The 14,933-nt window shown below is 62.1% G+C and overlaps 1 protein-coding gene across 8 annotated transcripts in view; it reads left to right on the forward strand.

The window, feature by feature from the left end:
- The window catches only part of EXD3 (exonuclease 3'-5' domain containing 3), a 77,462-nt gene that overhangs the window by 40,269 nt on the left and 22,260 nt on the right, over window positions 1-14,933 (forward strand). For 5 of the 8 annotated variants that reach the window (XR_009541427.1, XM_060153834.1, XM_060153835.1 and 2 more), the window contains 10 exons: window positions 253-350; window positions 6,485-6,558; window positions 6,664-6,702; window positions 8,325-8,491; window positions 8,890-9,013; window positions 9,309-9,519; window positions 9,634-9,743; window positions 10,270-10,432; window positions 10,512-10,678; window positions 11,176-11,331. Coding sequence is in view for 6 of the 8 variants with exons in the window: in XM_060153834.1 (XP_060009817.1) it covers window positions 253-350; window positions 6,485-6,558; window positions 6,664-6,702; window positions 8,325-8,491; window positions 8,890-9,013; window positions 9,309-9,519; window positions 9,634-9,743; window positions 10,270-10,432; window positions 10,512-10,678; window positions 11,176-11,331 (1,309 nt within the window). In the remaining 2 variants the exon portion in view is untranslated. Of the gene's footprint in view, window positions 1-252; window positions 351-6,484; window positions 6,559-6,663; window positions 6,703-8,324; window positions 8,492-8,889; window positions 9,014-9,308; window positions 9,520-9,633; window positions 9,744-10,269; window positions 10,433-10,511; window positions 10,679-11,175; window positions 11,332-12,897; window positions 13,121-14,933 lie in introns of all 8 variants that reach the window. The other 3 variants (XR_009541428.1, XM_060153836.1, XM_060153833.1) reach the window with 3 other exon arrangements.

Raw genomic sequence — 14,933 nt, forward strand, 5'->3', positions numbered from 1 at the left:
AACTGAATCATCGAGAGGCCACAATACAAAGTGGTTCTTGGAAACATGGAGCAAATGTAGACCACCTCAAAACTGTCGTGCGGGTGACTGGCGGCAGGAGGGCCGTGCTGACGTGCTGCCTTTCTCTGAGCCTTGGAAGAAGACTTGGCTTTTGAACTGTGCACGTGTATGACATTGATGAAAGGTAGAATCTTGAGATGCGTTAATCGAGAGAAAGCGTTGCTAGGCACGAGCCGTGTCTCTCTCCTGCAGAAGGTACCCGCAGACGACCTTGAGGCTGGAGAGGCTGAGCCCCAGAGCGCTGGGTCGGCAGGTCCTGCGGCTGCTGGAGCAGCATGGCCTGGACCCTGGTGAGTGGGGCCCCCACGCCCTGTGCTGGGGCGGGTGCCAGGCTGGTGCTGCGGGGGGTTCAGGCGGACCGGGGTCTACCGACCCCCAGCTCCCTTCCTGTCTCCTCCCTGCTTCCCCTCAGCATCTGCCCACCTGGGGTGCCCCTGGGAGTCTGGGCCCCGTGGGTGAGGACCACCGAGGCCGCACCTACACCGTGCCCCCTGCCCCCTCCCCCTTGGTGCTCACGGGCACCCTCTCAGAGGGTCTTACTGACAGTGTTTTATAGCTTCACTGTGTGAGATTGTGGAAATCCTTCTCACTTCCTGGCCCGTGAGAGTGTTGATCAGGAACAGATGTGGAATTCTATCAAATACTCTTTGTGCACCTGTTGGGCTGATGCTATGCTTTTCCCCCTTTGGTCTGTCTGTGGGGTGGATTAGGTTGACTGACTATATAACCTTAAATGAATCTTGGATCCCTGCCATGGCCCCGTCTCTGTCGGGTTGTGTTGCCACTTACGTAGACTGCTAGGTCTCGTTTGCCAACTGAAGCTGGATTCAGACTTCGCCTTCCTGAAATGTCTGTTTCTGGCTTTGTGTACGAGGTTAAGCTGGCCTCTGAACACGCAGTGGATGACGGCCTGTCCTTTCTTTTCACTGAGGGTGTTTGTCTAAGATTGGAATTCTTTCTCCCTGAGAAGTTGAGGGGAAATGGCCTGTGAACCTGGATTGCTTTTCATTGTGGAAACATGACTATTGATTCGTCACTGTGGGTTTTTTTTTCAGGGAGTTTGTCTATTTCACTTACGGTTCCAAAGGTACTGTCATAAGGTATTCCTAAGACTCCTTCTTTTTTATGGCTGAGTAATGTTCCATTTTATATTTACACCTCAGCTTCTTTGTCCACTCATCTGTCGATGACACTCAGGTTGTTTCCGTGTCCGGGCTGTTGTGGATAATGCTGCCGTGAATGTAGGGGTGCAGGTATCTCTTTGAGAGCGTGATTTCATAGACTCTGAATACCTACACAGAAGTGGAATTGCTGGATCGTACGGTAGTTCCAGTTTTAATTTTTTGAGGAACCTCTACAGTGTTTTCCAGAGTGGCTGCAATGATTTACGTTCCCACCAACAATGTCCTAAGGTTCCCTTTTCTCCACATCCTCGCCAGCATTTGTTATTTGTTGGTTTTTGGATGACGGCCATTCTGACAGGTGTGAGGTGATGTCTCATTGTGGTTTTGATTTGCATTTCCCTGATTAGTGATGTTGAGCATCTTTTCATGTGCCTGTTGGCCATCTGTGTGTCTTCTTTGGGAAAACATCTCTTCAGTTCCCCTGCCTATTTTTTTTTTTTTTTTTTTTTTTTTGCGGTACGCGGGCCTCTTACTGTTGTGGCCTCTCCCGTTGCGGAGCACACGCTCCGGACGCGCAGGCTCAGCGGCCATGGCTCACGGGCCCAGCTGCTCCGCGGCATGTGGGATCCTCCCAGACCGGGGCACGAACGTGTGTTCCCTGCATCGGCAGACGGACTCTCAACCACTGTGCCACCAGGGAAGCCCTCCCCTGCCTACTTTTTAATTCAGATTATTTGGGGGTGTTTGCTACTAAGTTTTATGAGTTATTTATATATTTTGGATATTAACCCCTTATCTGTACGTGGTTTGGAAACATTTTCTCCCACTCCGAAGGTTGCCCTTTCATTTTGTTGATTGTTCCCTTGCTGTGCAGGTTTTGTTTGATGTCGCACATATGTTGATTTTTGCTTTCATTGCCCTGCTTTTGGTTTTTTGATCCTGTCTGTTGTATGCCCTGCTCATCCCACTAAACTGAATCTTTCCCTTCTTTCTTCTTGAATATATTCCCCAAGTTTCAATATGTATTATTTTTATTATTGTCCAGCTCAAGACACTTTAAATTTCTATTATAATTTTTTTTTTTTTTTACCCATGAACTAACTAGAAGTATGTTTCATTGCTTCTTTTGTTTGTTTTCTTGGTTGTGCTGGCTCCTTAGTTGCTGCATATGGGCTCCTTAGTTGAGGCTCGAGAGCTCCTTAGTTGCGGCATGGCAGACTCCTTAGTTGTGGCATGCAAACTCTTAGTTGTGGCGTGCATGTGGGATCTAGTTCCCTGACCAGAGACCGAACCCAGGCCCCCTGCATTGGGGGTGAGGAGTCTTAACCACTGCACCACCAGGGAAGTCCCTAGAAGTGTGTTTTTAATTTCCAAGCTGTGACATTTTTGGTTATCTTTCTGGTATGGTCTGTTAATCTCATTGTGATCAGGGACCATGCTTGGTATGATGTCAGTCCTTTGACTGGGTTGAAATGTGTTGTTGGGAAGAGATCTAACTTCTCCCCTCTGAAAGTAATGTCTCTTTTTCTCTGGATACCTTTAGACTCTTCTCTTTGTCTTTGGTGTTCTGCAGTTTCACTGTGAGGAGCCTAGTTACAGATTTCTTTTTATTTGTCTTGCTTGGGATTTATTGGGCTTTTGAATCTGTGGATCGGTGTCTTCAATCTGCTCTGGAATTTTTTCGGTCATTACCTCTTTCGGATATTGTCTCCTTCCCCTGTCTTCCCTCTGTTCTCTTCTTGGGACTCTGAATGTATATTGAGTCCCCATATCTTCCATGTATTTTACCTTTCCTACATACTTTTCATCCCTTTTCTTCTGTGTTGTCTAATCCTGGTAACTGCTTCTGCTGTCTTTTTCACTTTTCTAGTTCTCTCTTCATCTGTATCCAACGTACTATGAAATCCATCCACTATTTCTATTTCGATTGTTATGTTTTCAGCCCTAGAAGTTATAGTTTGGTTCTTTTTCAGATCTGCTGTTTCCCTTTGTATGCCTTCCCGTTGCCTGAAGACATTTCTGATTTTGTTTTTTCTGTCTCTGAGTACCGTGCTCCTGGCTGTGTTATGGTCTGTATCTAAACTTCAGCACTGTCTCTGGTCCTCGTCTGGTTTGTCTGCCTTGCTTACTTGCAGGCTAACTTTGCACCTGCCAACCTTGAGAAATCATCTGATGAAGCTGCCTGCCTCCAGAAAGGAATTTATATATTTATTTATTTTTGGCTGCGTTGGGTCTCCGTTGTTGCGTGCAGACTTTCTCTAGTTGCAGCAGGCCGGGGCTACTCTTCATTGCAGTGCATGGGCTTCTTGTGGTAGCTTCTCTTGTTGCGGAGCATGGGGCTCTAGGTGCACGGGCTTCAGTAGTTGTGGTTCGCGGGCTGCAGTAGTTGTGGCACACAGGCTCTAGAGCGCAGGCTCAGTAGTTGTGGCACATGGGCTCAGTAGTTGTGGCGCGCAGACTCAGTAGTTGTGGCACACGGGCTTAGTTGCTCTGCGGCATGTGGGATCTTCCCGGATCAGGGCTTGAACCCGTGTCCCCTGCATCGGCAGGTGGATTCTTAACCACTGCGCCACCAGGGACGTCCCCACTGACAGGCTTTGATTCAGCCCCTCTGGAGGCACCACGTGGGCAGAAGGGAGAAGCAGGAGGGGTGGGACCACCCAGGCCAGCGGCGCAGGTGCATCAGGGCCCTGGGAGCCAGGGCCACGGGCTGCACTGGCGGTGGGGGCGGGGGGTTGGCACTGCACCCGAGACACAGGAGCCCACCTCAGAGGCCTGGCTGGGCAGGAAGGAGCCAGCCCCCCTCAGGCTGCTGATTAAAACCCAGAGGGTGAGTTCTAGACTCAGGAGCTCTGAGGAAGGTCCCAGCGACGCAGACCGCTGCGGGGTGCTGGGCTCTGAGGGGCCTGGAAGACTGGACTGCAGTGCCACCGCCCTGCAGTTGGGGACCTGGCCCTGAGCTGAAGCCAAGCGAGTGGGCTGGAGGGACCCCTGACCCAAGCACAGAGGCCTCCAGGCTCACCTGCACACCTGCCCTGGGCACCAGTCAGGGAGCTCTGGGAGCGTTGCCCCGTGGGAACACGAGGTGGGGACATCCAGGCCCCAGCTGCCAGGGCCTCCCGCTAGGCTGGTGGTGGTTGGTTGAGGCAGGGCCCCGCCCACCCAGGACCAGGACCAGAGCCTCGAGGGCCGGGGAGGGAGGTGGGCAGGAGGCCCACAGAGCCAGGCATGATGGGAGGGCTGTGGCGGGGGCAGCTCACCATCCAGCAGCCCTGGCACACCTTCCTTTGACTTCAGGGGCCACGTCATGGCCGTGGTGGGCCAGGCCTGGCGCCAGAGCAGCCTTTGGCGGCCTCAGGCTGGCCTTAGCTGCGTGCTTCCCAGGACAGGGCGTGCCCGCCTGGGGAGGGTCCGTCCCACCCGACAGGTCTCGGCCGGCCCGAGGCTGGAGCAGTTGAGTGCCCGGAGCCCGCGGGACAGGTGGGGCCTTCCCTGCTGATCGTGCGGAGGGCCAGGAGTGCGGACAGGAGGGCAGCGGCAGGTTCTTTCCGTGGGGCCTCGGCCGGCAGCCCTGCTGGGGAGATAGGTTCCACCAGGCCCCCTCCCGGGTATATGCGCTGCAAGGCCCCTTCTGTAGCCCCCCAGCTGGCTCCGGGGGCCTGTCCCAGCCAGGAGGCCTCACGGTGGCAGGGCTGCCTCTTCTCAGTAGACCTGGCATTTCCTAATTTCAGACAACACAGGCCAGCATTTCCAACGTCCTAAAAACTGCCCCCCCAGAGGGAGGGGCACCAACGCCCCCCATGGTCCTCGCTGGGCATCCGCCATTGTGGCGTGGGCCTCCACGTGGACTGACCCCATGCCCTCCTTGGGAGGACAGAGTCAGACATGATGCAGGGTAGGGCCCGCTCACCCCTCAGCCCTGAGCTCCCCCAGCCCGCCCTCCCCAGGCCTGGGTCCCGGTGGAGGCCCCAGTGTCTGGGCAGAGTCAGCAGGGCACGTTTGGGTTGCGTTTCCAGTTGGCAGCGTCTGGCAGGTGGCTGGGCCTGACCCACCTGCACCTTTTCCTTCATGTTTGGGTTTGGATGAACCATCAGTGCAGACTGCGGCCTGAGTGCCTTCTGTCGATGCGATGCTGTACCCATAGGATTTTGACAAAGTATCTCATTGGCAAAATGATGCATAGCATTGTAGAAACGTCAGGAAAGCTGGTGTCTGTCTGTCTCCATCCGAGCGAGACTTGCTTCTGCAGCAGCTTCGACACCTTTGTCTCTGTCCTGAGCGTCGCCTCCTGCCCTGAGTAACTTGTTCATCTGTCCCTCCCTCCCTGCTGCAGTCTCGTCCAGGCTCCCGAGCGGCCTGTGGGGCACGTCCGTGGATCTGGAGCCCTCTGGTCTTGCGTCCCTGCCTCGGCAGGAAGCGGGAGGGAAGGCTGAGGGGCAGCTGGCGGACCCGGCCTCTGGGCAGCCCTGACCTCTGTGTGCTCGGACAGCGTCCTTGTAGCCAGGGTGCTCCCTGTGCTGGCTGTGCGGTCCTGGCTGGGGCGGCCGCGCCCCTCGAGAGCATGGGGTCCTGGCCAGGGTCCGGGGAAGGCCGGGCCCCCACTGCGAGGTGCGGGTGGGCAGGCTCTGTGGTCAGCATCCCCCCCGGACCACCAGGCTGCAAGGACAGCTGGCCCCAGGAGGGAGGAACAGCAGCGGGTGGTGGACAGAGGGTGTGTGGACAGCGGGTGGGTGGACAGCGGATGGTGGACAGCGGGTGGGTGGACAGCGGGTGGTGGACAGAGTGCGTGGACAGCGGGTGGGTGGACAGCGGGTGAGTGGACAGTGGACAGCGGGTGAGTGGACAGCGGGTGCCCTTCCCAGGCCCCCCTGGGCTCTGAACAGAATATGAAGATGAGGCCAACAGGTGAGCATAGTTTGTGAACACATGAGCAAGACCACCCCTTCCTCGAGAAACTCACGTTCTGGGGGGGCCAGGAAGCAAAGGCACCAGCTGCCTGGAGACAAGGCAGGAAGACCCTGAGAGGTGGGCGTCCAGGAGACCCAAAGGGAGGATGGGCCCGGCAGGTGTGGGCGGAGGGCGCATGGAGGGCTCTGGGGTGCTGCGTGGGGGCGGGGCACCCTCCTTCAGGGCTGGGAGGGCCGCTCTGATGCAGGTGGAATGGAGGCTGCCCGTGGGGCGGGGTGGGGGGGTGGGCAGAGGGGAGGGGGAAGACAGGCAGAGCCACACAAGCCCCGACCCCTGCCCCATCCCGTACTCACTCCGTCCCAGCCCTGCCCAGAGCCCGCCCTCTCTTTCAGACCTGTGTCCCAACGTCATCACCCAGCAGCGCCTGGCCGCCCTGCGGTATCTGTGCTACAAGCGGCTGGTAGAGGTGTGTGGACTGGGGCCCGGGGTGGAGAGGGGCTCCAAGCGAGGCCCGCTGCTGTGCTCCTGGGGCTGCCGCTAGAAAGGCTTGCGCTGGTGTCCACTTTTGCAGAGAAGCGTATCTCGGGAGAGCTGGGCCGAGCATGTGCAGGTGAGTTCAGAGGGTCCCAGTGTGCAAGGACCCCACCCCCACCGTGGGGCAGGGTCGGAGCGGCCGGGGGTCCAGGATCCTCCTTCACCACTTGTGAACAGAGCTCTCAGGCGCTGGATGAGGAGAGGTTCACCAAGAGGAAATTCTAGACCATCCTCAGGCGCCCTGCTTGCCATGGCGCTGGGCCCCGAGGCCTGGTGGGCCTGAAGACCCCGAGAAAGAGGCAGGCGCCCCTTGGGGTGACGTGGGGACACGGAGGGCCGGACTGCGACCCCATGAGGATAGTGGCGTGGACAGTGTTGTCCTGCAGCCTCTGTCCTCAGGCCAGAGCTGGAGTGGGGGTCATCGCAGGTATAGAGCTATCCCCAGCCCCAGGTGAATCGGCCTGGGAGAAGGGTGGGCTCTTGGGGGTCCCAGGTGCCGTGTGCACAGGAGCTCTGCAGTGGTCAGTGGAATGGGGGGGCCCCCTCCCTCCTGAGCGCACGTGCAGGGCCTGGTGCCTGCGTGGCATCCAGTGGAGGGCAGTGCCGAGCCGCCCCCGGAGTGACCGGGCAGGGGTGGTGAGTCACCAGAGAGGAACGCGGACCCCCAGGCAAGGCCCGGAAGGCCGGTCCCTCCTGGGTGCCAAGGCCGAGCCGTCCGGAAGGGCAGCGGACATCCTGAAGAATGTGAGGGGCTTCCACGTATTGTCCACGTGGGAACCCGCGGCCTGCGGGAAACGGACGGCCTGAGGCTGCTGGGGACAGAGCCGTGTGGGGAGATGGCCCCGCCTGCCGGCCAGCAGGGACTCCTCAGGAGGGTGGGGCCCACAGCGACCTGTGACCTCGCAGACACGGACACCCCACCCCCGTCGGGACCCTGTGGGCCACGTGGGCCTCTTGCGCCCACACCGGGCCTTGCCTCCCTGAGGGCACAGTGGGTGCAGGGTTGTTCCGTGGCCTCACCCTCCCCGGCACCGCGGCCGCCCAGGGGCAGGGGTGAGGAGGTGCAGAGGGGAGATGCTGGTGGTGAGGGCCGGGGCAGACCGTGCTCAGGGAGGCGGTGCGGGTCCCAGGCCCGGGAGCAGGCCGTTGAGCAGAGCCGCGGTGTTGGGCGGGGGCTCGTGCGTGCGGAGAAAGGCCGAGGCGGAGTGGGTAGCAAGACGGGCCGTGGGCTCAGGATGGCGACCCTTCCCTCTGACACGTCCAGGCCCCTCAGCACCTTGGCTCAAGCCAGCTCGGTCACCGTGGAGCCTCGGTCATGGGAACTGCTGGTCTTCAGAGGACAGCCGCCTGCTTATGAAGGGCTCAGGGCGGGTCTGAGGAGGGGAGGTCAGGACGAGGTCTGAGTCGGGGTCAGGGCCGGGTCCGAGGGGTGGAGAGATCAGGGCTGGGTCTGGCGGGGCGGAGGGGTGTCCGAGGGGGGGATGCAGGGCCAGTCTGATGGGGGAGGTCAGGACGAAGGTCTGAGTCGGGGTCAGGGCCAGGTCTTAGGGGGAAGTTCAGGGCCGGGTCTGGCGGGGGTTGGGGTCTGAGGGGGGGATGCAGGGCCAGTCTGAGGGGCAGACCTGGGTCTGGGGGCTGCCTGGATGGGCCCGACCCCTTGGGGCAGACCAGGCGAGCAGCCCAAATCCCGTCCCCCAGGGCCTGGTCGGGCAGGACCAGTGGCTACAGGAGCAGCTGCTGCAGCTGCTGACATCTCACGACAACACGGCCCTGGTCGCCCAGTGTGCCCTGGACCTCTTGCTGCCCGAGGAGCGACTCCCGGCCTCGGTGGCCGCAGAGCTCCGCCAACTCAGGATCCAGGAGAGGTGAGCGTCCCCAGGCTCAGAGGCCCACAAGGAGGACGCCCTTGGGCCCCCGCCCTCGAAAGTGGCCATAAGTCATACGTGCTGGTGGTTTGGGAATTAGAAGCGCGGGAGAGCCGAGCAGGGGCGCAGGCAGAATGCAGACACACAGCAGGAGGCAGGCGGATCAGCCCCTTGGGTGCTAGCGAGACCCCATGGCCAGATCCCTCAGCCGGCCAGATACTCCCAGGGGCCTGAGGACCCGGCCGCCTGCAGTCTGCGAGGGCAGAGGCGTGGGGAGCAGACCGCGTAGACCCCAGCCCACCCGCGGGCCCTGAGCACTCCGCTGCCCCAGGGTCCAGGCCAGGCTGTGCTGTGGGGTGCCCTGGTGGGGGCGGTGCTGCAGCTCTGCTCCTCCCCAGGACGGCTGAGGCCCCTCTGGAGGACGGGAAGGACGATTACTACCAGCTGCCCATCCCCAGGGAGCACCTCCACTTCCTGGCCTCGTGGGAGGACCTGGCCAGGCACCAGGAGGAGCTCCTGCAGGTGGGTGCCTGACTCCCGCAGGCAGCCGGCTTCGGGGGCTGCTCACCAAGGCCCCCTGGGGCTCTGTCCACACCGGGCGCTCTGGCTTAAGGACTCCGGGCCTGAGTCCTGAGCCCGGTGTGGACCTGAGCGTCGGTGTGGCGCTCGACTCCTTGTGTGGGACTCGCAGGGCCGGTCCAGCTCTCCCCACAGAGGCCGCCTCCCCTGGACATCAGCCCTCAGGCGGCCAGGCAGGTTGGCGTGTCCTCCTCCCGGTCTTTGGCTGTGCCGTTCACGCCAGCCCCTCTGTCTGCAGCCCGGCCAGGTGGTCGGCATGGACCTGGAGTGGAGGCCCTCGTTCGGAGCCGGGGGCCGGCCCCGGGCGTCGCTCATGCAGGTGGCCGTGGAGGGCCGCGTGTTCCTGCTGGACCTGCCCCGGCTCTCAAGTCCAGCAGGAGGGCAGGCGCCCCAGGCCTTCTTCCGGCTGGTGTCCCGGCTGCTCGCGGACCCCTCCATCACCAAGCTGGGTGAGCACAGCCCCCGGCCCCGCGCCGCAGCCCTGCCTGCCCAGGGGAGGGTGTCAGGGTGAGGCCAGGGCCCCTTCCTTGGGTGCCCATCACAGCGACGGCCCCCGCCCACAGGTTATGGGTTGGCGGGGGACCTGCGGAGCTTGGGTGCCTCCTGCCCGGCCCTGGCCCAGGCCGAGAAGCAGCTGCGGGGCAGCGTGGACCTGCTGCAGGTGCACAGGCAGGTCAGCGCTGGGGGGATGCTGGGGGTGGGGGGCTCCCTGCTGTGCTGAGCCGCCTGCACAGTGATACCGGGGCAGGGGTCTCACCTCAGGCTGGCGGGGTGTCTGTGGGCCGGGACTCGGCCTCGGCCTCTCTATGCCTTCTGGGCTGGCCCCGGCCCTGCTCCCTGGCCACAGGTCACCAGGGACCCGGGACACAGGGTCCCCCAGGGAGGCCGTGTCACCACACGTCCCCACGCTTCCCCAGAACCAGCCCGGCTCTGCCTACCACCCCCCACCCCAGGAGCTCTCAGCACACACCCTTGGGGCTTAAGGCGTTGGCCCCAGAGCTGACCAGTGGGCGGGTAACCACGGCCCCGAGACCTTGACACAGCCTGCCTTGGCCGCCAGCGCTCTCCTCCTGCGGCCCTGTCTGCCATGGAGGACACAGGGCCTGCCCCAGGGCTCCTCGTGGGGCAGCCAAGGCACGTGTGGTGGCCGTCCTCCCTCTGCGGCGGGCCCCTCACCCACAAGGGGTGCTGTCTTGCAGATGCGGGCAGCAGACAGGCCAGCCCCAGGTGTGGATGGGGCCGCAGGGCCGCGGGGCCTCAGCCTCCTGGTGCAGCAGGTGCTGGGCAAGCCCCTGGACAAGGTGCAGCAGCTTTCCAACTGGGACCGGCGGCCGCTGTGCGAGGGGCAGCTGGTCTACGCAGGTGGGCGCCCCCCGCACCCCTGCCCCGCACCCCCGATTGTCCCCACGCTGGAGGCTGAGGCTGACCTTGCCTGTCCCAGCCGCTGATGCCTACTGCCTGCTGGAGGTGTACTGGGCTCTGTGCAGAGAGCCTGCGCGCTTCCACCTGTCGGGGGACCTGGCCAGGAGCCTGAGGCTGGGACGCGGTGAGAGAGCGGGGCCTGGGGAGCTGCCGCCCCTTCACAAGGCCTCGACCTCGCCCCAGCAGGTAGGCGAAGCCCGCCAGGACTCCTTTATCACAGTTCCTACGGGGAGATCCCTGTCCTTAGAACTGGGACCTTACAGGGTTGGAGACCGGTGTGGGTGTGGGGTGTCGGGGAGAGCCGTCCAGAGGGCTTGTGTCCCGCACGCTGGACCCTCTGCCGGGAAGGAAGGAGAGCAAAGCCGCGGGTTAGCTTCCTAAAGGAGGAGGGGTCTCAGCGGTCTCCTGACAACAGGTCTGGCGTGCCCCCTGCCAAGGTCTAGGGCAGCCTCTGGCCGTGTCCCCGTGTGCCCCAGGGACCCAGGCCCTGCTCCAGCGTGCACACGACCACCCCCCCAGGAGAGGTGTGCCGGCTCCCCTTGGGGCCCAGCTTCTCTGCTGTTTTCTGCACTGAGTACATGTTGCTCAGGACGAGCTGACCTCACGGCCCTTGGGACCCTCGCTCCCCACCGGGTCCGGGTGGGCCAGACGGGCCACGGCTGCTGAGCGGGGCTGTGTTGCAGGCGCCCGCGGGTGAGGACGCGGCCCCCGAGGTCCCGGCCAGGGCCTTCCGCGTGGTGTGTGACAGCATGCTGCAGGGGCTGGCGCGGAGACTCCGCTGTCTGGGCATCGACGTGCTGGTGCTGGCCACGGGCGAGGACCACCGCAGGGCCGCCGAGGTGAGCAGGCCTCCCGCGTCCGCTGGCAGAGGGGGCAGTGTCTGGGGTGGCCGCAGGGCCCCAGCTGCATGGACCCCCGCGCCACTGGGGCAGAGGGCGGGGCCCCCCTGGATGCCGGGGTGGAGACATTTATGGCTCCGGCACCTGTGGTCTGCAGGCCTGGAGCCCTTGAGGATCCTTTGGGGGGTGGCCTGACACAGGCAGACTCAGGGTAGTCCTGGCCCCCTCGCTGTCCTTTGGCCCCTGGAAACGCTGTGTGCCCGTGAGGCCCTCCCCTCCTCCGAGAAGCAGGTGCTCACAACACCACTGGAGGCACAAGCCCCCCAGGGCCCTGCAGAAACCCCAGCAGGGCTGTCAGCATGCAGGGGTTAGAACATGGCTGGTAAGCGTTTTCTACCAGGTTTCCTGAGATGTGATTTACACACCGCACGATTGACAGTGTACAGTTGTGCAGCCATCGCCACAGTCAATCTTAAACCACTTTCTTCACCCGTGAAGTTGTCCCCCGCGCCCCCTCCCCAGCTCCTGGCAGCCTGGCTTCGGTCTCCGGGGAGCCGCCTGTTGCGGACACTGCATGTCAGTGGACTCGCGCACGCGGCCTTTCGGGCCTGGCTGCTTTCACAAGCGTGATGTTTTCCGGGCTCAGCTATGATGTAGCATCTGTCAGCGCTTCACTCCTTTTTACCACCAAATAACGTTCCATCGGGTGGACCACAGCGGATCCACCCACCCGGCCGCTGATAGACGCTCGGGCTGTTTCCACCCTCGTCTGCTGTGACTCGTGCAGCCGTGAAAGAGCGTAGAGGAGGCCGGGTCACAACGTGGGCTTTTAATGTGTGGTTTCTTTTATGAATTTGAACACATTCTTCTGGAAGGGGTCCCCAGGCTCACCAGGTGGGTGGCCAGAGCACAGAGCTGGCCAAGGGCCCTGGGACTGCAGAGCTATGGGGCGTCGTCAGCAGTGGCCCTTCCCTCCACACTCTGCACCGCCAGCCGGGTCCTCCCAGCAGCCCCCACCCCCAGTAATGAGGAAGCTGGGGCCGGAAGAGCAGAGGGGATCTGCCCGGGGCTGCAGGGGGAAGCCGGGAGCCTCCCGTGCCGGCCCCACGTCTGTGCGAGGATGTCCACTCTCCCCAGCCCTGGCCCCTCACAGCCGTCTCTTCTGGTCGCTTGGTGGTCGTGCCTAGGGTGGCTCTGGACGCCGTCCCTGTCGGAAACCCCTCTGTCCCCAACCAGGGTTGTTTCTAGCTTATGGGGGCAAGACTAGGACGGCCAGCCTGGCATCTCGAGGACCGCAGACCAGGCGTCAGTGGTCACGGGACCCAGGGAGGAGGGGCCTTCCCAACTGGCCCCGAGAGTACCCCGGCCTCAGCAGACGGAAGGCAGGGTTTGGCCCCTAGTCTGCACCCGCACTCCCACGTTACCCTCTGAAGTTTTACATGATGCGGCCCAAGGGAGTTGCAGGTGTGATTTACTTGTCAGCTGACCTCAAAGGGGCCGCCCTGGAGGGAGGACCTTGGATTATATGGGTGGAGCTAGTGTCATCACGTGAGCCCTTGACAGCAGAAACGGAAGGCAATCATCAGACTCAAAGCACAGGAAGGATTCGGTGTGGGCCGCAGGGCGAGGAGACGGACCTCCATCCAGCAGCCCCCGGGACTGGATCCTGCGGCACCGAAGGAGCCTGGAAGTGGGTTCATCACCAGAGCCGGGCCGCCGGCACCGGAGCACCGGGGGTCCTGTGCGTGAGCCCCTGGGGCCCGCCCGCTCCCACCCCACAGAGCTGAGTGTGAGTTCATGCTCCAGTGGCTGTGGCCACGTTAGAAAATCAGTATATCTGGGAGCCAGGGGTGCAGCGCTGCTGTGATGATGCCTCAGACGCGGGAGATGGAGCAGCCGGAGAGGCTGGGGAAGTGCTGGGGTCGCGACGGCCCAGATGGAGCAGAGGGGGCAGCAGAGCAGGGGCGGACTGGAGCCGGGGGGTTCAGACCTCGGCACCTGGAACATCGCAGCCCGTGAGGCCACGGGCCCAGGGCCCTCCCAAGGGGTGTGAGAAGGGGACCGAGGTGCTTATTCCTGGGGTTGGAGCTGCAGCTCGAGCCCCTGCGTTACAGACGGACTTTACCCACGTCTCCCGTGAGGCTTTTAACTTGTCCCCTCAGCCTTGTGGTCAGAAGTCCCAGGGCCTCGTCCTCAGTGCCCACCCTGCGGGGGTGGGACGGTTTACTGCCACCCGCGAGCGGTGCTGGGGGCAGCATTCTGGGCCGGGGCGACTGCGCACTTCTCACACCTGTGATGGTCTTGGGTGCGGCCGGAGCCCTGAGGGCATCTTCCGGAGAGGACGTCTCTAGCCGTGGGAGCTGCTGTGTCCCTTTGGCCGTTTACATTTTCTCTTCCATGGATCTTTCCCAATCACGCGTTTCCCTTCCAGACCCCCCAAGTGGATGAACTGGCTGTTCGGTATAGAAGGGCTGTACTGTGGGTTTTGACTTCTATGATGAGCGCTGTTAACACTCAAACATTTTTTAAAGAAAGGCAGCACTGCTGGTGAGGGAAGGGAGGAGGGTCCTGCCACGCGGGGCAGAGGCCCGAGTGCTGTATCCACGCTTGCGGGCAGTAGACCTTTCAAGGATGAGCCGGGGCGCCAGCCAAGCCGCACTGAGGTGCACCCTGGGCCTCCTGCTGCTTGGGCTCAAGTGTGAGAGGACGGAGTCCGCTGAGCGAAGAGCCGTCGTCAAAGAAGAGCTGGGGCGCGATGTTTGGGGAGGTTCTCAGCCCGTCTGGATGGAGGAAGATGCCAGCATTCAGTGGTGGCTTCCCCGGGCGTGGCCTGAGCAAAGCTGGGGGGCACATGGCCAGGCCGGGCAGCCACGCTGGCAGGAGCCAGACTGAGGAGCAAGTGCACGCACGGACAGTGGCGCAGAGTCTGCCCCGATGGAGCCCCCGCCGCCACCCTCGTCCTCGGCTGGCTCCTTGCAGCAGGTCTCTGTGTGCCTCCAGGCGGTCCTGCTGCTCTGGGGACCCCGACGGATGGACGTGGGGAGATAAGCGCGTCCAGAAGAGTCTCCAGGAAGTGATTTCTGAGCGGTTCTGGGGTCTCTGGGTCTGATCTGCTAATCTGGTAGACCTAGGGCACTGAGGACCGGTCTGCAGGGGTAAAGAGGCCGCTGGTGGGCCATGCTGTGATGTGGCCAAGCTCCTCGGAACATGGCTGGGGTTCCCCGTGGAGGCCCTGCAGAAGGAGAGCCCAAGGGGCTGGCCAGTGGCCGGGAGGGCCCAGGAGGAAGCCCCTCAGTCCTGGGGCGGCGGTGCTGAGGCAGCTCAGAACCACACTCGGGGCTCCATCCCGTGAGCCGCTGGGTGACAACACACAGGTTACACTCGCGGTCGCTGCTTCACCGTCCATTCTGCCAGTCTCGTCGGCAGGAAGTCACATCCCGCTGCACTTTCGCTCGCCTTCCTCCGAATATCAGTGAAGCTGGGCATCCTTCCACACGCTCGTGCGCTGCTTGTGCCCCTGTCCTGTGGGGTGCCCCGGGCAGAAAGTAGCAAGCCTGACCCTGGGCTGGGGAGGCCCGCTGGTACAGATGGCCCGGCCGGTG

Source organism: Lagenorhynchus albirostris, chromosome 7 (assembly GCF_949774975.1).
Source record: "Lagenorhynchus albirostris chromosome 7, mLagAlb1.1, whole genome shotgun sequence".
NCBI lineage: Eukaryota > Metazoa > Chordata > Mammalia > Artiodactyla > Delphinidae > Lagenorhynchus > Lagenorhynchus albirostris.